We start from the raw sequence: 15,279 nt of genomic DNA on the forward strand, positions 1-15,279 counted from the left end.
GTCAAACTTCATAGCCAGCCAAGTATAGCTTTGTTATTGGTTATCAAAACATGTTCCAGGCATGTTGTCAGTGAAAGACACCGTTATTCAGCATCAGCCGTTTTAAACCCAAGCTCGGAAATCTCTGTACAAACAATGCAGAACAGAACATTGTCAAGACTTTTCTCATTTTTAAAGATCCAGTATAAACAACTTCCATTCGAAGCTGCGGTTTCTATACAGTGTACAAAACGTGCAGTTTTCTTAAGAGTTAAATATTAATATTGAATTTGGATTATTTACAAGGAAACAAAATCCTCTTGATATGAACGGAAACTCCTTTACTGCCGTCTTGAAACAGTTCCAGTCCCCTGACACCACAAATACCTTCCCTCAAAAAAAAGATCTTAAACAAGAGGTTCCCTCAAAAGTGAGAAATAAGAATTAAGGATAACTTAGAAAAATTGCCATTTTGAGAATGTTACTTTCAGACAGGAAAGATAATATTGTTGGAGGACATTTTAAAATGTTGTCACTATCTAACAAGACCACACTTGAAACGTTTTTTTTTTCTTTTTTTCTTCTCTTTTTTTTTGGCAGTTAACTTTGGATTTATGAACACGAGGAGGACTCAAACTAAATGAGAAGTCCAGAAAAAATGTTTGACAGAATCAGCTTTATATATACCTGCATTTCAGAGAGCCGTCTTACTACAAATCCACATTTGCAGATGACGCAGTAATCCCCATCTCTGTACATGTGGACTTCCAGAAAACATAGTAACTGCTTCACCTCCCAGCACACAGCGTGTCTGTGGGTACTTGGATTACTAAGGTTACAGTACTTCTAGCAACAAAAGTGTCTTGCTCCGCTCCACGTTGCCATAAACTGGCAGATATTCCTAAACCTCAAAAGTCAGCATAGTGTTCGTTAAAATGGAACCTTAATATTTCTGTTCATAAAAGCCCCGTTTAATTACCTAATGCCCCCTCTACCTACACAGTCAAATCGCAGACACATTTTTTTTGTTCATAGTTTATCCTCATACATCAAGGTTGTTCTTTGTTTTGAAAGGGAACACAGAAAACAAATGGTTAATCAAAGTAAAATTATTCCTCCAATACATCTGACATTATGCGTGTTGTATAGTTGGGATCCTCATGATCACAAATCTCATTAAAAAAAAGTGTTTAGATAAACATTTTTTTAACAGTTTGTTTTTAGGGTGAATTTCATATTTTAGCCCGGCTCTTTAATATGCGCTAGATTAATGCATAATTCCCTTCTTAAGATCTCTAAACAATGATTTTATGTTTGATACTCGGTGTTAGAGAGACCATACGGATCCCTTACCAGACCTTGAGTTGGAGGATATAAGAATTAACTCAATAGATGACCCTGAGTGAATCATTGGCCTTGTATGATGCCGGCCATATTTTATAGCATAAAACATTTGTAGGTTACAATTCCTTACTTTCAGGTAGAAAAAAACAAAACAAAAAAAATTGCCGCTAATTCAAAAAAACAGGTCCAGTTTAAATGTACAGGCACACATTGTCAGTAAACAGACGTATTTACATCAAGAAATAAAAACAAAAGTGGAGGGAAAACACAAAATGAATGCAACCCCACCAACACCCCCCTCCCCCTTTAAATCTCTGTTGTGCCAAACGTTCTTCCACAAAGATGATATGTTTGCATCATAACACCTGGAGCTCATAATACTGAGTCCTTTTCACATGCGGGAACCCCGTTCCTGAAGAATCTGCGGAGACAAAATAAATTACGCAATGAACAAATGCACACACAGCATGGTCAGAATGTCATTTAGTACTCAACAACTGTTCAGTCTCCTACATTTCAGTGGTCACTATTAGATTTCTACCTCACTGAAGGATGCTCTCGCTCTCTCTCTCGCCCTTTCTCTCTCTCTCTCTCTCTCTCTCTAAGCAAAGTGCACAAATGCTTTCAAGGCGAGTTGATGGTTTCCGTGTTCACACATCAGCGCAGACTTTGAACACAGATGCGGTTCTATTCATACTGCAGTTTAGGCTACGCTTCAGTCAGCTACATATAGACCAGCTATTTATTGTAGTATTGTGAGGGTCACTGCCCTTCACATCAAACACAGAAAATCCCACAGGGGATGCCTGTGGGCGTTTCTGAAAGTCTGGCTGTGACTTGGCATTTTTTTTTTTTTTTTTGCAGCAAAGCAGCTAGTTGCAGACTGGGCTGTGGCTCCATGTCAACAATTATTCCTTTAGCGCCATGTAATAGCCTGCAGTCGGAGTTTGTTGCCTTCCACTCCTAAGGAAGGAAAATCTGCAATGTACAATAACATTGTTTAATATAAATAATGGGCGGACACATTTTCCTCAGCATCACGCTATCAAGGTGACTGATATGAATCAGTGGCTGAAAATATGATTCATTGCTCAGCTCTACTCTGGATCCTTGTTGAAATGCTTCATTGCATCCAACACTCTTAGCGCACCGTCTTGTTTTTAGGACCAATCAGTCTCCCACGTTGGAAAGAGGTCATTTCAGAAATTCAAGTACGCTTACATTCTTTGCAATGGTAAATTAGTGCTCAGTGATGTGGCATGAAATCCATCAGACAATTGTCAACTTTTACTGCAGCAGCAAATTAAACTGACCAGAAATGAATGGATTATGGCCGAGATCAATAATTCTGAGAGCTGTGTGTATATTTTGGTGTACGGCCTCGTCCTGATGAAGATGTTCGCTGGGTGGGTGGGATGTTCGCTGTGACATCCCACCCACCAAGAAGTGAAACGGTCTTCTGTAAGATGAGAGTTTGCAATATTTTTTTTTTTTTAATATACTGGAGGAGAATGTTTTTTATGAAGGGAAGGTCACTTCATTTTTTTTTTTTTTTTTTTAATAAATTTTCCACTGCACTAGGATCTAAACTGTCTTTTCTCTTGTGCTTAATCAACTTTCCTTGATGAATATATCAGTGGTCTGACTTTTAAAACCCACCCCAGTAACACTACAGTCTACTACAACTACTACTTCAGAGAGCCAAATGTCAGAGGAGCCCACCCTCCCCATTCAATGTTATTTTCAGAGCGAATGAGTCCCAGTGCAGCAGCTGATGATGATTCAGCATGGCCTCCATTAAGCAAGGCCGCGAGGATGTCAATAATTACAAGCGTGCGATACAAATGGAGCTCTTCCCATCTGGTTTCAAAGAGAGCTTCACCTGCAACAAAGCACCCAGTCTGAGCAGGAGCCATCTGGCTTTTGCCTGAGCTTCGGCCTGCAGATGTCCAAAGCTGATTTCCAACCTGGACTCCGCTGCTCCACTTTAAGCGTCTTATATTTGCTGTTGCCGTCTTTGAAATCAAATGCGAAAAAAGGGGCATCGGTGTGAAGGGAAAAAAGAACAAGCTACGGGGGCGTGGTGGAGGGACTACGAGGAGTTGAGTGCTCACCAGTGAGTCACAAGTGCTCAACCCTAATCAGCCATTCATTCATTTCATAATCCGTCTCTTCGTCCTTGCTCAGAGCAACATGCAGCGTGCAGGCAGCACAGAGGAGGACAAGAAAGGCAGGTTGGACAATAATGGAAATGAATGAGAGGTGTAAAAAGTTGGAAAGGAGAACGAGGTGGAAACTAATCTAATGGATTGGTGGGGATGTACATCAATAACTAACATGCAAAACTCTAGGTGAAGCACACAAACGTATTTGCCAAGGGCACCTTCCTACCGAGCTCATTTCCCTGGTTACAAATGTTTGCATACAAGGGTGGGGCGATGGACTATCTACAACTAGCTGAGGCCATCTCCGGTTGTTTATTTGAGGAGGTGATTTTCATTAGTTTATTATTCTCAATTAATGAACTCCCCGCCAACCACAATATTCATGTTCTTGTTGCACTCATTTCCATCTTTGACAAAACAGAGCAGTGACTAAATGCTGAGTCGCCTCTATGGTGGATTGGTGCCGAAAAGCAACAGAAGCTGGTGGATCGAATTTGAAAGCTGCATCAAAAAAAACAAACTGCACGGCTGTTGCATGCTGATTGCGCACCCTCAATTATTAGGATGTTATGTTATCCACACCTGTTCAGAGGACTAACTTAAAGGCTGTATCTATTCAGTAACGTTAGATTTCAGATTAAGACAGCAGATGTCAGGGGGTTAGAGGAAGGCAAATCTATTCATAGATTTCTCAAAAATAATCACCACGCTACAGTCGATCTTAATGTAGAACTACGAACAAAGACGAGTAACGCAGTTTCAGTCAGGCCTAAAATGTCACTAAGCGTGTCACACGCACGTCCAAATATATGAGCAAGATAGCCAGTGTTTAAACTGTCACTTTCATGACCTCTGTTTGCATGCTGGCCCCTAGATAATAAACTAAATCTCTACTCCATCTACATGTGTAGGTGTCTTTAGGAGTGGGTGTGCTGAAAGGTGTGCCTTCTGTGTCACGTCCAAATCCTTTGAGAAAATGTCAGACCTTGCCAGTTGCTCCACTAACCTGCAAACCTGTACTCTCTTAATGCTCCTAGCACGGATTAAACTCTTTAGACAGATCAAATCTAGCATGACATGACGTTTTAGTCGGTTAATTAGGTTGGAAACGCCCTTCTGTGGTGCTGGAGGAAGTTATGCTTAGACCTGAATCTAAACAGCACTGCAGCAGCTATGACAAAAATCACGTGTTTAATTCTAACATTTTATGGTCTTTTTCTCCGACTGCTTGCAGTTATTCAGACGGTTTATTTATTTATTTCACTGAGTATTCACAATGTACTCCTTCATGGGGATTTCTCATCAATAAACCAGGAGGTGCCCTCAGTCCCCCGGTGGCGTGCTCATAAATGCAGACGCATTTTAAACCTCCAGCACAGGCCATCTTTCACATATGTTTGCTGTGGACGGACTTTCAACGAGCCTTCCCCACACGCTTACCTTAGCCTTCTCACTGGGCTCACTGTTTGTCCCGTATGATTGATTATGCAGCTCCTTGGAGACTACACACAGGAACTCGGCTTGGTCTTCGTTTCCGTAGTTGTAAGAGGAGCCGATGCTGACCAGCTAGAAAGATACGAGAGCAGAGCACAGGGGACGAATTAGTCTTAGACTGATGAAGTAGAGGCAAACAGTGAGTTGCTCATGATGGGAAAAATTAAAGTGGGAGGATTTTAAATGAATATAAAAGAGGTTGAAAACCAAAGCAGCACAGAGAGTCAACATGGTCCTGTAACCTAAACTCTTAAGCCTTCTCTGTTTATTATAGATGCCATTCTGGACAAAACAGGACTAGTTATATCGATTCGACATAGATCAAAACAGTTCATTCAAATACGATCTCTAAAACTGCTTAGAGATTAGTTACCTCACATTTAATAGACTGATACCAACCAGAAAATGTGGAATAGAGTGGAGATGACACATAACAGACCTTGGTCAGATTAAAACTAAAGATGCCATGGTTATACAACTGCAGATAAGCCGTGACACTAAAAAGGTTAATCCACCAATAGATGGAATATTGGACTCACTGAAACCATTGTCAAAAGTTTACAGCTACACTGTAACATTAAAAAATTAAAACAAAATTTAAAGTGGATTTTTTCCAGGACCTGCAGACACGTTGGCATGAAACATTCAGAAAGGTAAAACAGAAAGGTATGGAAGCAATCGTACAGACACAAAACCATCGGTGGTAAACAAAATAAAGTAATGATGAGAAAAGAAACGGCGCACGGACATTATGAGCAGATAGTTATTGACTGAAAACAAGTGCAGGGACTTGACCACAGGAAGCAAACATGCTGGTTGAAAAAAATCAATGGCAGAATGGTGGATTTGACTTGATAGGACCAGGCTTGTTTAAAGTGAAAGTAAAACGGAGGCTTTGAAAGCTACACTAACTCCCACAGACCACCAAAAAAACACTCAGTAACAACCGTCGATTCAGATCCATTTTTAAGCACTTCGACTCGAGATCTGTCAGTATTAGCAAGATCCAGATGGAATATGTTGGGTTTCTCTCAAACGCATCCATTTTCAAGTTATATTAATGTGTCATGGTTTGTCTGAATGAAAATACCACTGAAAGCAGTTTAACTTTGACCTCGGTGCACTAGATTATGTCGAGGAATAGGTGTGGTGTGAGAGAAATCCTACAAATAACATGTTCAAACATATCTGAAAAAATACCGGTGATAACCTACTGTTCCCAGTCACATCAGCCTGAATGACAGACAAGGAGGACAAATAAAAGGGATGACGTCTGTGAGATCGTTAAAAACAAACAGCATGCATACCTTGAAAATAATGAGGGGAAAAAAAAAATAAATAAAAAATACAGCAGTTCCTGTTCCTGAATATCTGTCTTTGCTGTTGATTATTAAGTGTGTGCGCGCTGCAGGCTACATGTATACTGTCTGTACCCAGGTGTGCATGTTCAGACACGCATCGCCTCATTAGCCGCCGCTGCCAGAGACTTGTTGTTGTTCAGAGAACTCTCCAACATCAGGCCTCAACGCAGCAAAAATAATCTACACTAGCTAGGTTGTAGTCCACTCGTCAGGCTCCTAAAAGGCTCAACATGCAACATAACGATTAAACAAGCTGTAAATATGTACGGCGTTTTAAGCAGTAGTAGGTTATTAAAGCTCTTCGCTCCAAAATCCCCTGCTGGGCTGATGGTTTAGCTTTAGGCTCCGAATCAAGAGTGATTCTAGGAGTTTCCCCATCTGACCTGCATAAGGAGATTAGTGGGATTTCAGCTCTGATGGGAGATCCAGTGATTCCAAGTCACAGAGAGATTCATTCACACAGAAAACATGCTCCCAACATCTAAACATGCTGTTTCACATTGGAAACATCAGTCTTACTCAGTTTCAACTCAACACAAACTTTGATCTGGATAAAAGATACAAGGATTACCTGCTGGAAAGAAAAAAAACATTTCATCTCTACCCCAAAATGGCTACTTTGAAGCAAAGAAACAGAGAAAGCTGCTGATAGGGTTACAAACTGTGAAGGCAGTATGAATAAAAGAAGAAAAAAAATTCACAGACAAGAACATAAGGTGTCAGGTTCTCTTAGCCTCACTGGTGAGCAAGCAGCACAAATGAACACTGAAACTCAAAAGAACCAACAGCTATGTGTCTACTTGGGACAAACAATGGCCAACGGGGTGTGTATGGACAACATGGGGGACCATGCAGTGACCAGCCCGTGGACAGAAATTCGTGGGACACACCTCTCCGCTGTTGTTTGGCAAAGCAGACTCCTCTCCCTTCACCTCCCTTGACACAATCAGCAGAAACTCTGACTGGTGGGCTCGCCCGTAACCTATACTGACAAGCTGCAACAACCAATCAGAGCACAGAAGGGATGCCCGGATCATGTATGCGGACATTGAGAAAGATGCGATTTGCTTTTTTGGCTTTTTAGCCGTTTCCAATATTGAGGATTGGACTTTCTGGGTCATCGTGAGCATAGCGGGGTGGGTGAAGCACATGAAAGGAGGATTGCGGCTGCAACCCTGCGGCAAGAGATTTACCTGCTCAAACTTCCAGCCGTCAGACATGGTGGACACCATTTGAGTCAGCTCCTCCTCCTGGCACTGCAGCACCCGGTACACATGCTTCACTGGAACCTGGGGGCAGAGGCGGACATGAGAGAAAGGGGAAAAAGAGAAAGAAAACAGAAATACCTCAGTGTATGATTTTTATTTAAGCAACAAAATTTTGTTCTTTAATTTACAGGAAATCACGTTTATTGAGAGCCCACAAAAATTCATATACCTGTGATGTTTTGCAGTCGCGTTCCCTGATCTTGTCCTTGATGAGTTTTATTAATGATGTGATGTTGTAGAATTCAGCTTCTTCTAACACGCCTAAAAAAAACAACAACATATTTTTCAAGCAAGCTAATGGTGTTCCCTCTACTATACAGGCTGCATCATTTGAAGTAGAACATAAGCGCAGGTAGCACACAGTCAGCCTGTACTTGCACATATACTTATACACTGCAAATCATTTGCAGTGCACTTAAGATGTGGACAGGCATGTAGGCAACTCGGGACAGATTGCCGTTATTTACCCTGCAATAACTGGCATCACTATTGCATAGATATCAAAGCATTAAGATATTTAACATTAGTCTGTTCGTGTGTTTATTAGCAAGCCTTCATTGACATTCCATATGGAGACGTTACCTTCCTCTGCCAAGTCCCTGTTGAGCACCAGTTTGCCATGCCTCAAGTAGTTAAGCACTGGCCCGAAGTACGTGGGGTCTCTGTCTATGAGATAGGCACCAGTTTCATCCTGAAAAGAAAAAAAGGAAAAAGGTGGGATTAATGGAAAAACACTGTACTCAGGGTTTTGGGTTGTTTTGGGTCAAAATCATGACAAGAGAAGATTAATATTTTTGTATGTCTACGAGTCCCTTTCAGAGATAAAACAATTTCGTTTCCTAAAATCCCACTGCTCCTTTTAAATGAATCTCTCAATGAGCTGGCGTACGCCTTAATCGAAGCATAATCTGGGTGGAAAAATACCCCCACTGCGCATCAGCAAACAAAACTCAAGGGATGAAAATTACGAGGTCAGCTCCTGCGCTGATAATCTCTACAGAGGTTGAGGGACGTGCGCGCACAGAGCCGCACATGTAACTGCTTGGGGATATCACCTCAGTATTCCCACAGGCCCTGGGTTTGATCCTGATTCCTTCACAACCGCTGGGTATTCCCCTATTTCTGTAAGTACTGTGATTAGACCGTCTTTGTCTCGTGGGGGTAAGAGGAGGCTAAAACAATTAGAGCAGAACAGAAAAAGATTTGGAACAGCGGGCCGGATCCACCAGGAGAAAGCACCTTGGCTTAGAACCAGCAATTAGCCCAGTCTGGTCCGTTACATAGTTGGCCTCACGCGTAACACAAAAGTCAGTTTGTGGGGCTGTCCAGCAGCAGTTTGGATCTGAAAGTTGTGTACACTGTGACATTCACTGAGTCAAACTTGACCTTTAGTATAATACTAAGCAAAGAGAAAAGACGTTAAGCAAATTTTGTGCTAATCCTCACAAGCTGCAGGATGCTTGACCGTGTGGCTTCAGGAGAAATATTGGCAAACGAGCATTGCAGGTTGAAGTGACATTATTTACCCAAGGACGCTTCAATATTGTCATACACTGCAGCCCATGACCGGAATAAACAGCCACGCGACACGTGTACATTCATGGTTGGCTTCATCAACGGGAGATGGACCCAACTCAAAAACCCATTAGTCTTTCTAATAATGAGAGAACGTCCCAGTGCATTTTCTTTTGTAATTAGTCTCAGCCCTCTCATCTGGTTGACCTCTTTTCCATGACAGAAAATACTCCACCGGAGCCCAGCGGAGCTCTATTCTGGTCTCAATGCCCTGTGTCAGTTTCTTACACTTCCATAGTCGCTGAGCTTTAAGCACAAGTACAGGTGGGTCTGCATGGATCGCAAAGACGGGGCCAAAACCGCTCAACTCCTCACGTCCAAGTTACATGGTGACTGGTTATCACATAGAAGCTCCCACTCCTGGCTTCTCATTTGTCTTTTGAACAAATGGCCGCTAGCATTCATTGAAAAAATTTACAAAAAAAACAGTGCATGAAAATATGCTTTACTGTTGTTCCTGGACTTTGACGACCTTTCCTCTCCTGCTCCTCCAGAAGCACTAAAAGTGTTGTGACAATGCCAGACAAATCTAAATTAAATTACACTTAATAAACACAACAGGCTTTTGTGCTGCCTTTAAATGAGGGTCATTTTTTTTTTTTTAACAAAAACGAACATCTCTTGAAGGAGTCACAGCTGGGAAACGTTCAATAAGGTCAGAGTGTTTGCCGACAATTCCAGGAATGGTGGAGGCGGGTGGTGAGTTAATATATTGTAATTTAATTATATTCAGTGTTCTTTTATAAGAGAGAAAGATGTAGATATTCTCAGCTGACGAGTCTTTTCTTTACACCTTTGCATTTTCTATATTTTCAAGTTGCTGAACAGTCAGCCTCGGTGGCTTCGAGGCAGCAACAGTTGCCGAACAGCTGTGCTCTCATGACTTAGGATTGATGATACCACTTGGACGCCAAGCATTTTGTGTACGTGGCTTCTCATGTTGTAACCACGAGCTCACGAGGTCCATCTGAAAGCAGAATTTGACTCATCATAGCCGGAAAACAACACCACCAACATCCGTAACAGGTTGTTTATATTTTTATGGAAGCTCTGTCTGAATTTTGATCGGACTTGGAAGGGTTGAAAAAACACCCTGCAGTATTTTTACTTAGAAAACTAGGTGACATTTCCCAGTAAGAAAGGGATAGGAGTAAACAAAATTAATTATGGCTGAATTCCGTTTAGCTGATTCGGTTAAAGGGTTCCCGGTATTGTTTGAGCTGGCTCACTATTGCGCCAGGAGATTTGAACAACAGCCGTTATTGTCATTATTAACACCTGCGCTCATACAATACGTCGAGTCAAAATGTCTGCAGCACTACACAAACAGTACAAGCTTGATATGTGCACACTCAGGAGTACCTCATGTGTACTGCACAATGTTGTGAACTTGTTGCATGCAGGCCTGCTGTACAATGAAACATGTTTGCGCTCGGCTCAGTGGAGTTGGTCTTCTTAGCGCACATGTATTTATGGGAGACTTGGGGCAATAGTGCTCCAGTTCACACACAGGAGTTGATTATGGGGGCCCGGATGCCGGACCATGTAGACAAAGAGGACAGTGTCTTTAATTAAAAACAAAAGGCTGTGTCTCCAGGGGCCCAGGCTGGGGAGCACTGGGCAACAAACAGAGGGCTAGGGACCATGAGGGAGTAGGGGGACGGCTGCTGCTGAGTTGTACTGTAGAAGGCAGGACAAGACGTGGAAAACAGAGGAAACAGCTCACCTTCTATACGTTTTAAGATTGGGGACAGTAACAGAACATTTTAACATTCGACAGTGAAGAGCAACAAACCCCAATTATAACTTAGAGATGTTTATTAATTAGATACAGTATGTGGTGAACAACCACTTAAACCAAAGAGTTAAGATGACACCAACAAATACACATATAAGTGTCACCTCTGCCTACAATAAGCACCAGAAATAGATCAGTTTAGTCTAGGTCAGGCGAGCTACATGGTGTTTTAGGTTTTGGCCTCAAAAAATATTTAAGCTGAAAAGCCTTTCTGCCCAGAACAACTAGAATAATGATAAAGCAGGGCTAACCATGGTTAGATTCAGACCACAGACCAGACAAGTTAGGTAAACAGAAGCTAATCAGAAGGGTGGGTTTCGCAGCAGAGGGAAATGTCGCGTATGAACCTTATCATTCTTCTGCTGCACACAATACATATCCTCCCACAGGAAATACCACGGTGACCCACCCTTCAAGCGCATGATGTCCAAAAAGGCCTTCTGCAACACTCAAAAGTTAATCCTTAATTCGACAACAAGTAACAAGACGCTGTAAGGTTTGCTGCTGAAGACAACAATAAGTGTGCATGAAAACGTCATGAAAAACATGGAACCATTGATAAATTCATGGATATTTACTGCTAAATTTCACGAAGGCGTACACTAAATTTATCAGGAATACTACAGAAATCCTCAAAGAAAAGGCAGCAGAGAAAAACAATTAACGCCGTCACGTGAAGCCGAGCCAAGTCGCGTGGGCCAAGAATAAAAAGAAAGAGGACATTATCAAAAGCTGCTCTGCATTCACGAGTGGAGATGGAGTAAAAGCCCCCAAGCAGATGCAGAGCATAAAGATGCTTCAGGAGATCTTCTGAGTCACATGACTCTAGCTACTTAGCCAAGTGGAAGTCTGTAGGAGCGAGGAGCCCCTCTGGAGTACAAGTAGTAATGGCATAGTCGAGCAGGCGTTCATCTTTTAAATAATACACACCGCACATCACGGTGAGATTATATGAAACTATCTCACATTTCAAAATATCTTATACTGACATTTTAATACAAGTTAAAACATTTTTGCCAAGGCAGGGAGGAACTTCTTTTTTGTATTCTGCAAGTCAACACCATCAGTGCATTTTGCAGAACAAATTATGACTGAGGAGTGTTTCTGGCACTCAGCGAGCAGCTCCTTTTAAGTCCCCTAAAAGCTTTGCTGCCGTGATGAGAGGCAGTTAAGTAAGCTCCACAGCTACGCTGGCAAACCAGGAGATTATTGTAACCTGCAGCTTTCTCTGGGCAGGCCAGGGAATGTGTGTAATAATAGAAAAAGACACTAGATGTAAAAGATTGATCTTTAGTGCAGAGTAAAAAAAAATACCACCCGACAACAATCCACCGCAGCCTGACGCAAAGATCGAAGGTCTGATAAAGGTGTTAAAATGAGACTTGAGTCACACGTGATCTGTCAATAGCACTCTGCAGTGTCCTGCTGAGCACTTACCGAGAGAAGACAGTGCAGGAGGAGATGATATCACCGTTAAATATTTACATCGCCTCCCACAGTGTGCTCAGGCACGACATACAACCTGAATCCGGCATTAAACGCAGCCACATTCCCCTCACACACGCAGCAGAAAGAACTTCTGCAGGCACCAAATGGATATAAATATGAAAAGAATAAGATGTTGAAAAAACAAGAATCCTTTGTGATGGGTTGCCTGAAAAATTGATGCAGCTCTCAAAGCTAGAAAGCTGGGTCTCTGCTTGAGTGGGTCTGAGTAGTTGGAGAGCAGGAGTCTGCCAACGGGATAAATGCCCATTGAAGTGCATCTCTGAGCTCGGTGACTGGACAATTTTGAGAGCAATGCATGCTAACAACTGAGAAGCAAGAGTTAGTCACTTCAGCCTTACAAACCAAATCCAATCAATACCACTCCAAAGTGACAGCAGCGGTTGACATTTATCAATTCTGGCATAAACCATTTGAAAACATGACTTTTAAACACAAGACTCTCAGCTGTTATGGCCGTGCACATGACAGCACTTCCACCACTTTCTCCCTGGTCTACCCAAATGTGCAAAACAAGCTCCAGTCAACAACATGAATAATGCAGTTCTCCTCAAGAGTCCTGCTGAAGCACATCAGACTGCGTGACTGAGAGCTGAACCAACCCCTCGTTTCCTTGGCTCGGGAACACAATACTGCATTCGTCCAAAAACAGAACTCATCACTGATCTGTCCGTCTGTAGACTTCCTATTCACACACGGCAATGTGTGACACACAAAAAAAAACATGACACTTTCTACTCGGTTGCAAATAAGGCATAATGATTTCAACGTATACATTTTTTGTCCCAGTGCCAAGTTGCCTAATGTCTAGTAATAACCTGCCCTGTAGTGGGAGTTATCTCGAACCAGGCAGCCTGCAGGAGAGCAGCACGGCGATGGCTTGAGAGTGTGATACACCCTTAAGACAAGGGATTGCGATGGACTGATCCGTTGCTCATGGAGGATAAACTGGCAAAAAAGCAAGCTGATTATTCAGAGATTAAGATATTTGCATGAAAATACGAGATGAGCCACGGTCTCAGCTTAGCGCAAACGGGGGCAGGGGTGAAGATTAAAATCTGGAAGTAGATGAAAACAATGAATAATGGGGCAGTAAAATGAACGATGGAAAGGAGAACACAACACTCTACGTATACAGACAGTAATACATTGTATTTAAAGAGCTGGGGGGGGGGGGCTTTCAGCGCGCACACACACACACACTTGGCTGTTAAAATGGGCAGATGGACAAACAGAGAGAATCCGGCTTGGTGAGCATTGAGGTCATTCATGGAAATGAGTGACTACATCCCGAGCTCACAGTTGTCAGCAGCACCTCACCCCACCTGGCAATGACTTATGTAGTCATTAGGGAGGACTCTTCAAAAGCAAAGAGGCAGACTACCTCAGAGCAAACACACAAAACTCAAAGGGGGAAAACACAAACTGATTGTACAGACATATATGTAGCTACTTTGACAAATTTATTATGACACCAAGTTTAATCACCGGAAAGACCAGAAAAGAGCTATAGAAGGTTTGTGAATCAATAAGCATTTGAGATAGTTGTTCTTGCAATATTATTCTGTAGCCAAATTGATGATAAAAGTAACTTGTATAGCCTGTTTTTATTTGTTCCCTGAAAAACAACTGAAACACACCCAAAGCTAAGATTAAATAGGACAATATCTGCAGCCACGGTTAACTGGGTTACACTCACTACATCGATCAAAGTTAGACAAAGTAACTTCTGATTTTCAATACTGTCCTGAATACTTAAGAGGGGGAAAAAAAAATAGGTTGCTGTAAAGCGTTGCTATTTGACATTTGACACCTCGAAGAGTGCAACGCAATGCAATGGCCTCAGATGGAGGAAAGTTTCCAACTACTGTGTCGACTTGATATTTCCACTGGAAAAAAAAAATGTCAGATAAAGCAGCGCTGTTTTTAAGTGTGAACGATTTAAACAACACATATGTCTAACGATGTGATCTGGCAACTTATTTTGCTGAAAGAGACACACACGCAAGCAAACACCGAGATCGTATATCATGTGGTGACTGTCGGAATCTAGTTAGCTTAGCGGGCTAGTGCTAGCTAGCCCCTAAAAATCGAGTTATCACTAAACATCTTGGTAAAAACGTATTTTTACAAAAACCGTGGTCAAATTAAGCAGGCTGATAAGCACTGATATTAATCATTCTATACGCGTTAGAATGACCTGAATATATAAAAACAAATTTAAATGAAAATAAATTGGAGTTAGCCAACTGCGCTCCTAACTACAGCGCTGTCTAGCTCAACTAGCTTAGCATTTACCTTGTCGGAGTCGAGCTCGGGGTCAGCTTGGCTCAGTCTGTACAGAAATGATTTTGGATCTCGACACAGCGTCTGTCGCGTCGTTAAAAAATACGTCCCCCCGACATTCAGTCGAATCCACTTTGACGCCCCGACGCCCGCTGAAACGTTTCTCTCCGCCGGAGAATGGGCCAAACATCTCCGGTGAACGGAGCCGCTTGTCTCGGAGCTGTTCTCTGCCATCCCTCTCCTCGCCTCCTCCGCCCTCGCCTCGGCTCAGTCTGTGCGGCTGACAGGAAATATCGAAGCTGCAGCCGCTGACTTGGGGAGTCCACGATTCATGCAAAGTAAGCGGACAGCTCCTCGGCCACTCCTACTAACCCACTCCACCAGCACTAACAGACACTTGCATAAATTATTCCAGAGAAAAGAGGCCCTCCCCAGCTTGATCTCCTGACGCTTAAACACGGAGAACCTCTTGATGCCGAGAATGTCATGAAAACATGCATCAT

General features: G+C 42.4%; 1 protein-coding gene across 1 annotated transcript; it reads right to left on the reverse strand.

Annotated features, from left to right (window-relative positions):
• Positions 1-1,377: 1,377 nt before the first annotated feature.
• kctd5b (potassium channel tetramerization domain containing 5b) lies at positions 1,378-15,109 on the reverse strand (the record flags this gene model as incomplete). The annotated part of the gene is given in 8 exon segments (XM_084567423.1): positions 1,378-1,744; positions 4,929-5,054; positions 7,537-7,632; positions 7,781-7,872; positions 8,194-8,302; positions 14,789-15,044; positions 15,046-15,092; positions 15,095-15,109. Coding segments are annotated over 8 exon segments (771 nt in total). The 3' UTR covers positions 1,378-1,714.
• Between the last annotated feature and the right edge of the window lie 170 nt (positions 15,110-15,279).

Source organism: Chelon labrosus (assembly GCF_963514085.1).
Source record: "Chelon labrosus genome assembly, chromosome: 19".
NCBI classification, from domain to species: Eukaryota; Metazoa; Chordata; class Actinopteri; order Mugiliformes; family Mugilidae; genus Chelon; species Chelon labrosus.